This window comes from Nestor notabilis, unplaced genomic scaffold (genome assembly GCF_000696875.1).
Source record: "Nestor notabilis isolate BGI_N333 unplaced genomic scaffold, ASM69687v1 scaffold26986, whole genome shotgun sequence".
Lineage (NCBI taxonomy): Eukaryota > Metazoa > Chordata > Aves > Psittaciformes > Psittacidae > Nestor > Nestor notabilis.
Window position 1 is genome coordinate 1 of NW_009933712.1, and position 10,545 is coordinate 10,545.

Below are 10,545 nucleotides of genomic sequence, written 5' to 3' on the forward strand. Positions count from 1 at the left end.
CCCGTCCGCAACCGCGCTTCGCAGCGCGACCGAGCGAAAGAGCTCCGCTCAGGGGTAGAGGGCAAAACCCGTGCAAAGCCGCTGGTTCGAAACACGGGGCTTGTTGGGAAGACTGTGGTTTGAGACCTAAGACCTGGAGCAGGCACTTAAAGAGAAATCAGGGAAGAGAAACGACATGTTTGGGTTTTTTCCTCCTGTGTTCTCAGATGATGACTTCAGAGTAATTCGGGGGAAGGGACAACGTTTTGTACATGGAGACATTCTACTACAACACGGTACATATTGCAAGACGCTGGATACTATATACATACATGAATTGCATGAAATTATTGTATGCAATCTGCAAAACTAGCTGCACACAAATAATCCTTAGTTCATACTAATTTTTTAGTATTAGAATGCCCAGTGATAAAATACTATCATTAGAAGTCTTGGATTCTCATTTTCACACTGTACATTTTCTGGTAGGCACATACGTATATACAGTGGCTATTTCCATAACCAGCTCTGTGTTCCAAAACAGCCCTTCTGAATTAAGAGAGATTCTGGAAAGACTCATTTGTTGCTGAATTTGACTTGGGATTTCTTCAGTGCAGCTGCAGGTATGCTCTGCCGTGCTGACTCCGTTAGTTCTCCATGGCTCATCCAAAAAGACAAAATGACAGCAACAGGAATCCAGCCTTGCTGATGTACTTCCAAAAAAAAAAAAAAAAAACAAAAAAAAAAACCCCAAACAAAAAACCAACCAAAAAAAAAAAACCAAAACCCAAAAAACCTAAAGACGAAAACAAACAAATAAAAAAAACAAACCCCAAAACCAAACAAAAACCCAACAAAACCAAACAAACCCCAAAACAAACAAAAAAATACCCACAAAAAACACCTCCAAAACCAAACAAATAGTAGCAGTTCATGTCCACGGGGTCATTCCGAGGTCATTTTGAAAAGAAGTGTAAGCTGGGATGACAGCAGCAGCTTTACTGTTGTTTTAGGACAGGTTGGGGAAAACATACACAACAAGGTCATCAAGAGTAAGGATTTTCCAGTTTAAAAAAAAAAAAAAAAAAAAAAAGAAAATTTTACTACATGAGAAATGAAGGAGTGAAAATACAAAGGAATTAATCACAAGATACTATTTAAAACAATCTTTTCAATATACAGAGTACTTATTCCACTTGCTGTTTTGTCAAGAGGAAAAGCTAAATTACATTCTGCCAATAATTATGCAGAGATGAGCTTTTCTGGTACCTCTCAAACAAGTTTTGTTCTCATACATTCATGTAATTCTGCATAATCTTTTAATTGCTGCCAATAGTGAGCTGCAGTCCACTGACTGATACGCTGACGCATTTGAGATGATCATGTGAAATTATGTATAAAATATTATTTCTGGTATCTGTCCATCTTCTATTGATGTACCATTGTTGTTACCTGGTGAACTATAAAAGACAAAGCATGTTTTACTAGCAGTAGGAGATTCGTGGATCACCTTCTTCAAGCCTTTTGTTCCATAGTGGGAATCAGGACCCTGAAAAACATCACAAGAGATTAGCAACTGAACGGAAGTGGGCAGCAAGACCCTAAAATGTTGAAGTTCAAGCACTACTGACTTAGGGTATTTCAATAGTATAAAATGTCCATACCCACATCATAAGTCATACACAAGATCACAGATAACAGAAGTGAGTACCTTATGTCTAAATAACAAAAAATTTTTCTGGCAGCAGACTTAAACCACTTGATTTTATCCAACTAGTAATAAATAAATTTTGATTCCCATATGGGGAATTATATTTAAAAGAATATGAAAAGACTTTTGAGAAAATACTGAATAAATTTGTCCATAACAGTAAAGGGATACTTTCCTAGAACAAATCATTCTTTCCTATACTGCAGCACTAGTATATAAAAAAGTAATAATAATGGTGATTAAAAAAACCCAAATCTTTTAGTTTTCTGTAGCTATAGTGGTTAGAATATGCTCAATAAAAGAAATTTAAACTTTAATTTTCACAGAGAGCTGCCAGATTACATATTCTAGATAGTGCTTTTGCCCACACAGAACCAGCAACTCCCATTAGGACTCATCCTAACTCTTACGTCAGCCAGAAAGTGGGAAGGCACATTCTGTTCTGTGGCGCAGTAAAGCGATAGCAGTCTTACAAGTTATTGTGGAGTTTAACTATATCCTTCTTTAGCACTAAACTTAAAATAAATCCAAGATTTAGAAGATACTTTCCCATCAGAAGAGAGCTAACAGAACAACTCTTGCACCAAAGTAACATTTTTCTTCTGTACTGTTTGGCATTCTTACTTTCAAGGTTGCACAAGCTGTGTAGCAAACTGTTGGCAAAATCTCTATAGGTTCTTTAAACATAACTCTGAACGTACTGGCTGTTCCATCACAACTAAATCCAGTGTCGTTCTGTCCTAGCGTCTGATTCTTCTCATAATCAATTATCTGTACAAAAATAAGAAAATAGTATTTTTAGGTTTATAAGCTTGAGAAAGATTCTTACTGTATTCATGTTAGAAGATTACACTTGCCTACTCCACCCAGTTTAATTGCAAGGATAGTGCAATCTCAGGACTGGAAAGTAGGTGTAATGTCCCGATACCACTAGGGTTGACCCAGCAGTGTGCTGAACTATGGCCTGCGGGTTTCACACAGGCTGTTCAACTCTGCTCCAACCAGGTTATATTCTTTGCTTGGGAGATGAAGAATAGCTCTTATACATTCATCTTCTGACCTTCATATACTACGTCTACTCCTGTACTTATATCTGCTGATCTTGGTACAACTACACAGCCCACATGAGGGAAGCGCATTTGCTGGCTGTGGCTAATCTAGAAAACAAGTTTTTACAGATAACGTAAGCAGTTAATGATACAATCTGAGAACAAACAAGAACTTGTGCTGCTATGTTTTATACAATTTATGTTCTAGACTCAGTATAAAAATTACGCTCCCATTACATCTTCAATTTTAAGTGGCAAATAGGAATCACTAGCTAAGATGCAGTAATGGCAGGTAACTCACTTCTTTTGGATAGCAATCCTGATCCATGCTGCCGAACAACCTCTTGCAGCAGTTGGATATTAGAGCTTTAGAGTAACATGAACACTTCTTGACTGCTGCACTAACAAGTAATCCGTTTTAATATTTTATTATTAAATTGCCGTAATTTTAATATTGTACAAATGAGATGAAGCAAAATGCATCTAGGCAAAATGTGCTTTAATTTTTATCCCAGCCACAACCAATGGAAATGTTAACATTTATAATGCTGAAGGCCTAAGCCCCTTTCACATAAAAGATTTACTTGCAATATATGTTTATCACTATTTTAAGACAAGTATTAATTCTCTGAAGCTCTGTTAGTACTGATGCAGGTCCAAGAAGAAAGGTAGACACCCAGGACTTAAATACCTGTCTGAAAAGATTGTGACAATAAAGTTTCAGATCCATCAGGAACTGAGGATACTTCCAGAATAAAGAAAACCTGTATAAGGTGGATGGCCTTCATCTGACCTGTAAAAGTACACTACCCTTTCAATTAGGATCAGGAGCATCCCTTTCAAGTGAAATCTCTTGATCATTCCCACTTAATATGTTTCAGTTCGCCCTGCAAGAACTGAATTATTTTCAGATTAAATGCACCCAGCAAAAATGGTGAAGAAGCACACCAGAGTATCTCATCTGCTAACGGGAATTTAGCCAAGAGAATCAAACAAGTTAATGCAAAGTAAAAATCCCCATATATGTATGATATGGCTGCTAGGCCCTCAGTACCAACTGTTTTATTCTAAAGATCCTATCTAGTGCACTATGTTATGCATTTACATAAGTGTATAGTTTGAGAAAACTAAACTGATGCTACTTCAAATCAAGGAATTTCGAAATTAGCTTTTAAACTGAGGAATGTGGAAAAGCCAAAAATTCCTTCAAAACAACATTCCAGATACATTCTGTTTGGAACATCTTAAGAAGAAAGGCACAACATTTTTCTCTTAAGAGACAGACACAGAATTCCTATCCTTAAGTACAGGACAGTCAGAGAATAGTAATCATCAAATAGGAAACAGACTAGTAAATTGTCATTTTAATAAGATGCCCAGAAATGAACTAAAACAGCAGTTCCAGCACATGCTAGAAGTCTTTGAAATAAGATAGGAACAATGGAATTTCTGTCCCTAAATGAAGTCACAGATTGTTTCTTTCACAACACTTCCCACACACCTAATAAATCCATGTGAAGTGATAGTACCAGCTTATGAACTACACAGAACAGTGTAACTGTGGCAGTCACAGAATGCTAATACCCTGTTAGAAAGCTTAGAATCAAATAAAAACTCATCTCGATAAGAAAGGGAATTCAAATGGACTGAAATTCCATACTTGAAAAAAAATACAGTGCTAGGTCAATATTACTAGAAGACAACCCTGACCACAACATGCTAAGAGAGATCAATCGGGCTACAAGAGCAGGAAATACAATTTTAGTGTGTCTTCAATTACCCACCCAGATCAGGCAAGTGTCATATCAGGACATAAAGCAGGGGTGACATTTTTAGATGCTATCACTGACCATTTCATGAGCTTGCTAACCACTTGCTCAGTAGGGAGACACGCAACCCTTGATCTGGTCCTGGCTGATGAGCAGGATCAGATTCAAAATTTCATAATGGAAACACTATGTAACAGTGTCTATAATGTACTTCGAGTCAACACTCCCATGTGAAAAAAAGCAAATCCACCACAGCTGTGCTATGTTTCAAAAAGAGAAAAAACAAGGAAGCTTGTTCAAAAGAAGGAGCAATTGAGAAAATCAAATCCTTATAAGAAGCATGCAGATATCTGAAGGACATCCCATGCCCAAGTACAGTACTGGCAATTCAAAAAGGCCTGAGAAAAGGGGGAAAGAGCATCCTATAGAAATACGAAGTTGTATCCAAATTAGAATAGAAGGGGTCAAACTGACAGATTAAAATGTAAAAAAGTACAATTAAGCAGGCCAAAAGAAGGTTTAGGAACAGGTAACTAAAAGCATCAAGCCCCATGTTAAATCATTCTTTCAACAGAGCAGTAGCAAAGCACCCTACAGACCCTCTGGTGTCTATAAACACCACACATGAAGCTATAAAGATTCACAAAGATATAGAATGAGTAGCAGCAGGATAAGGTCTTCACACAGGAGCCTAGAGAACAGTAATACAAATACACCATTTATCAGCAGAAGGAACCAGGAGGATTGCCATGCTGGAACAATGTTTTCAGCAAACATCAAACTGAAGCAACCTTACAGTAGTTACAGTAACAGTAGCATACAACCTTCCACCTAAGACCTGAATCAGTAGCAAGTAGCTGTCAGCCTTCCCCAAAAAGCTCTGGGCAAGGACAAGCCTCTAAGCCCCAATACATGTACCAGGTGAGGTAAGAATGTAATTAATACCCATTTGCATCAGACAAATGGTCCAATATGCTCTGACAGTGGCAAGAGATGTTGCTCTGGATTAGCACACAAGTCTGGGCTCTGCAGTCTGTTCCCCCAGCACCCACAACTGTTCTGCTACGGGTGCTACAGTGCACATCCCCCTTCTGTTCCTTCTGGAATCTTCTAATGGATCTGCTATTGATGAACGAACATGTTCAAATACCACCAAATTCAAAACAGGGTGTCTCCTTCTTGTGACAGTATGTTCAGTATCTGCATTGAAAAATATACTCTTACATGTTTTGATCTTCTGCTATCAGTAAGAGGCTCTAAGCTGTAATATTCTGGGGTATGGTGAATAACCACCAGTTCTGCATTTGCTTCATCCACCGTTCTCATCATTTTAGAAGCATTGTTCATACCTCCCCTACAAACTGAAGAGTCTTACCCTTTTTGGTCTCCCTTCATAAAGCAGCAGCTCTATACCCTTAATCATTTTAATTACCCTTTTTCTCTGCTTTCTAATTCTACTGTGTGAGATTGGGAACTGCACACAACCCTCAAGATGTGGGCATACCTGGCTTTCACACAGCAATACAATGTCACCTTTTATCTTGTTTTTATTATCTTCCTGATGACACAGTGGGCTTTTTTAGCAGTCACTACATGTTGTGTCCCCTATTACAGGGAGCTGTTGATGAGATCTCCTTCCCAAATTACTAGAAACTTTACTAAACGACAGACTTTGTGCACAACTGAACAGATTACAAAGCTATGAAATTCTTCTGCAGAAAGCTTACAGGAATTAAAGGTTAGACAGGTATCCTGAAGAAAGATTCACCAGGAGCTACTAAACAGAGAGATCAAAATTGGTTTCGGGAAGCCTATACTGAAAATGATTGAAGGATGGGAGAATACAGCAGAAAAGGAGAAAGTTTCATGTTGTTCTTACTTTTACCCTAGTTATCCTCTTATGTCCACTGCTGGGAACAAAACACAGGTTAGATTCCTGGCCTATTTATCACTCCTACCAAAATATACACTAAACCTTTTGCCAGTACTACAAGTGTAGTTTCTGCATAAGCTTATTTAAACAGAAAATACTCTACCTGTATATTAACTTGATAGTCTGTGGGTCCATGAATAGATCCATATAATCCAAATCCCACTATGGAAATTCTTCTATTAACCGTGAACCTAGTAAGACACAAGCCAAGAAAGGAATTTAAACACATGTGATGGGTGTGTTACCTTATTCCCAGACAAGTAGGAAAAGGACTCCCACTGAACAGTAGGGAAGTAAACCGAAAAATACTTTTTTTTTTTCCTAACAGTTTCTATTTAGATTCCAACTGTAAGAAAATGCTTTGTAAGGTATCAGCTTTACAGGTTAAAGCTTTGCTAATCCCCCAAGATAGTCAGTATTAATAAACAAAAAATAACCAGATTCCTTTTAGTATCTCCAGAATAAAACCATATCAAAGACTTGGTATTTTAAAAAGGAATATGCAGCTAATATCCAAATACTCTAGAACGCACCCAACATTCCTGAAATGTATTCTTTGCTACTTTGTATTTTATGTGTGCAACAGCACGAGTTATTTTTAAATAAGAAAAAGATCAAATGTTCCCAAAACAGAACCAGCATGTTTGTTACGGTGTCTTATGACAGAAAGTCAAAATTAAGCAATTTGTTCCCTTTCTTCCCACACTTCTCTTTCTCTCCTTCAAACAGTTTCAAAAGCCATACCTAATCCGATCACTTGTTCCGCTGTAGCCCCAGCGACTCTCCACTTGCTGGAACCTGTTAATGCTGCATTCTTTTCCTCTAAGGCAACATCTTGGTCGGTCAATATAATCTACTTTAGGTTTAGGATTGACAGTAAAATGCAGAAAGAGATTTACTACTTCCCGATCTGACAATATTCCAGACTGAGCAGGCCCTGTGAAAAGAAAAGACTTAAAAGATGCTTTGAAGAATTAGTCCAACTGTTGTATCTAAACCACATATACTGGCAAACTGAAGATGACAGTATTTTCCAACAGCCAGAGCATATTCTGCAGAATATTTTGCTTTCATTTGTGCATCACAACTTTTATTAGTACAACACTGATAACAGAAGAGACTGTTAAGCATTTAAGCACTCACAGATGAGCTGTGCAGAGATATGGTCTAACAGTAAGACAAAGAACCCCAAAACTCACCTGCTGCAAACTCTTCAATAGTCATTAATGGAAAACGGATTAAGGAAAGAGCTCTTCCAAGGACTTTCTGTTTGTTTCCAAATGTCACAGGCAGTTGTTGTCTTTGACATTCTGCTTCTGCCCAGCGAACAACAGCTCCAAAAAGTCTACTTTCTCGAATACTAAGGGTATCTCTTTCTAGAACTGCACACAGTGTGTCTATAGAAAAGAAGGTTAACAGATCCAGGTAAGTTTCATCCAAAGCAGTAACAGTACTACAGATTAAGTAAGCTTAAAATGTTAAGTAAACACTAACATTCATAGTAAGATATCAAAGACAACTTATCTTCCGTATAGAGAAATCTCCCAATGGTCTATAGACTCCAAACTAAAAAAATCCTACTATGAACTAAACTTCCTGCCATGAAGACAGTACATGAACTTTCTTCCTAATTCTGAAGTGTGCGACCATATATAATCTATGCAGTGACATCCAATATCCTGAAGAATTTCCATGGCTAGGGTAAGATCAAAACTGGAAATGACCAAGTGGTGAATGCACACTACTGAAAAAACAAGTTATTCGTGATGACACTGTCACATTCTCATCTGAGTAGCCACCTGCCAATCTGGATCAGCTATAGACACAAGCAGCAGCAGTGCACACAAAACCAGTTTAAAGATACATGAAAGTGATTTTAAACACTGACGTATTTGCCACCCACAGAGCTTGAAGATGGAACACAGGATGTGAGGCAAGGTACTCTCAAAAAAAGACCAAGTTTTCCTGTATTTCTTACTTGTTCTAACATTTTATGAATAACAGGTATGCAGTAATCATCATAGAACACAAACCTGAAAAAAACGTGTTTTCATATTCTGAGTCTTCTTTGCAAATTTTTATACGCACTGAATTTAAGCACGGCATGTTTACAGTCATAGAAAACATACTGGTAAGTCAAAATAGACTGGGACTTAGCAAAAGCAGAGATAAACACTCAGTCTGGGTACAAATCCCACTGAACAGGAGTTGACAATGACTTCACAATTTCTTTAAGCAGCTGGCATACCTTCCTCCAGCTGAGTTTTTCGCACAATCTAGCTGAATTGTGATTAAAATCTTAAAACACATTTAGCATCAATGAAATTCAGTAAGTAAATGTACAACTGCTAGCTCTTCACAAAAGATGTAACACAGAAACCACCAATTTAGTTTTGGGGTTTTTTTTAAACACAGACTTCACAAATTTTACCTGAGCTGTGCAACTCTGAACAGAAGAGAAGTACCATGTGGCAACAAAACAGTATGACTTCTGTTACGTGCAAAAAGCAGGTGTGGATCCCTCAGGGACAAGGAACAACACTTAACAAGTGAAAGCTTTGTCTTTAACAGCAGCAGTGTTACCATAGTGGAAGCCCCGTGACACCAGCACTAACCAAATGGGGACCCACACACTGTAACCTTGCTTGGGAGTGAAACTCAAAGGAAAGCACTGCAGGGGTGGATAATAAAACCTGCACTGATTAACACACCATACATATGCAGTGTCCTGTTCTGCTCATCAGCAAACTCACAGATGTAATGCAGGTGCTACTGTCCGAACTCAGAGATCTGCAGCTGGCCATCACATTGGTGCAAAGGTGGGTCAAGTTAAGGGGGGGGAGCAAACTACACCATGCCGAGGAGATAAAATGTGCTTGGAACTCTACATACTCAGATGGGGGAGGCAAACTATCCCAGGTTACTGTACTGAAGTCTTCCCACACCCTACAATTCCCTTCAGAAGTCTAATGCTTAGGGCACACAAAGTAACTTACCTATATCAATATCAGTAAAGCCTTCTGCACTTATTGCATCCATAGTACTTTTGTCTATTGTGTCAAGACAAAGACTAGCAAGCTGAGGTTCATCAAACAAACGAGCCTAAAGGTAAAGAAATACATCTTAATCATAAAGTTGACAAACTACTATTCTTAAAAAGCAAGTATTTTTACTCTAGTATAGATCTAAATTAAATTAGGTTGATTTATCCAAGTACTTTGTGTCTGTGTTTATAACTTAAAGAGCAAAGCAGTACATAATTAAGGAGAATTCACTGAATGCAAGTTTCTCTTTGTGCTTATGTTTGTAGTTTTAGCAATACAACTAAAAAAAGTACACATTGAAGCCACTATAGAGAACTAAAGCACAGTCTTAACATAAAACAATTGAGAGATTAATGCAAATACACTGTAAAATAAGCTGGCTCCATCTGAAACGTCTCAGTCCATTGCATAAGAAAAATAGATAAAAGAAAAGCCTTTATTCTACATTATTAAGAAGCTGAGTCTGTAAAAATGCTAACAGGCCAACTAGAAATTTTCATGTATAAATCAGGCTATGTGGTAGCAGACCCACTGTGAAACAGTATTTAGTAATTTCCTTCCAAATACCAACTTCCCTAGTAAACCAAAACTAAGCTTAGATTTACCTACTTGAGTAAGCAGCATAAAGGCATTATCTGCTCGGAGGTGCTTCGTTAGAAAATCCACACAATGTGCTTCCAGGGCTGGGACTGCATACTTTTTAGCAGTGTATAAAGTAGTCATGACTGTTTCTGGACCAATTTGAACTTCATCTGAATAAAGAAACCTGGCAATCAATACACAAATACAGATCATAAATACCTATCTTGATGGGGGCAAATAGGCACAATACAACAGTCTCTGCATTTAGAAAACAGGTCAAAGATTTGCACTGTGAACATGCAACAGTTGACCATGGCGCATTTTTACAAATTGATAAGCAAATTAGAGGGTTGAAGAAAGAGTATTACGTTAACTTAATGGCATACATTTGTTTTAAATATGTATTACTCCCCAGGACTGAATTGGCTGTACTAGTTATACATAGCTACCAAACTGTAAACAACAGCTGAGCTGCAGA

The 10,545-nt window shown here is 37.8% G+C and overlaps 1 protein-coding gene across 1 annotated transcript; it reads right to left on the reverse strand.

The window, feature by feature from the left end:
- Window positions 1-1,075: 1,075 nt before the first annotated feature.
- LOC104400213 (BTB/POZ domain-containing protein 1) lies at window positions 1,076-10,247 on the reverse strand. Its single transcript, XM_010017016.1, has 7 exons — window positions 10,095-10,247; window positions 9,438-9,543; window positions 7,641-7,838; window positions 7,186-7,378; window positions 6,545-6,632; window positions 2,315-2,461; window positions 1,076-1,528 (listed from the first exon to the last, which is right to left on the reverse strand). The coding sequence occupies exons 1-7, from the start codon at window positions 10,206-10,208 to the stop codon at window positions 1,370-1,372; spliced, it is 1,005 nt and encodes a 334-aa protein (XP_010015318.1). The 5' UTR covers window positions 10,209-10,247; the 3' UTR covers window positions 1,076-1,369.
- Between the last annotated feature and the right edge of the window lie 298 nt (window positions 10,248-10,545).

Excerpts from the sequence above, each read along its gene's own strand:
- LOC104400213 (XM_010017016.1), bottom strand. The coding sequence starts at position 10,208 with ATGACTACTTTATACACTGCTAAAAAGTATGCAGTCCCAGCCCTGGAA. Across the intron at positions 7,379-7,640 it reads TATTGAAGAGTTTGCAGCAG|GGCCTGCTCAGTCTGGAATA; the intron begins GTGAGTTTTGGG and ends TTCTTTTCACAG. Across the intron at positions 6,633-7,185 it reads GGAACAAGTGATCGGATTAG|GTTCACGGTTAATAGAAGAA; the intron begins GTATGGCTTTTG and ends GTGTCTTACTAG.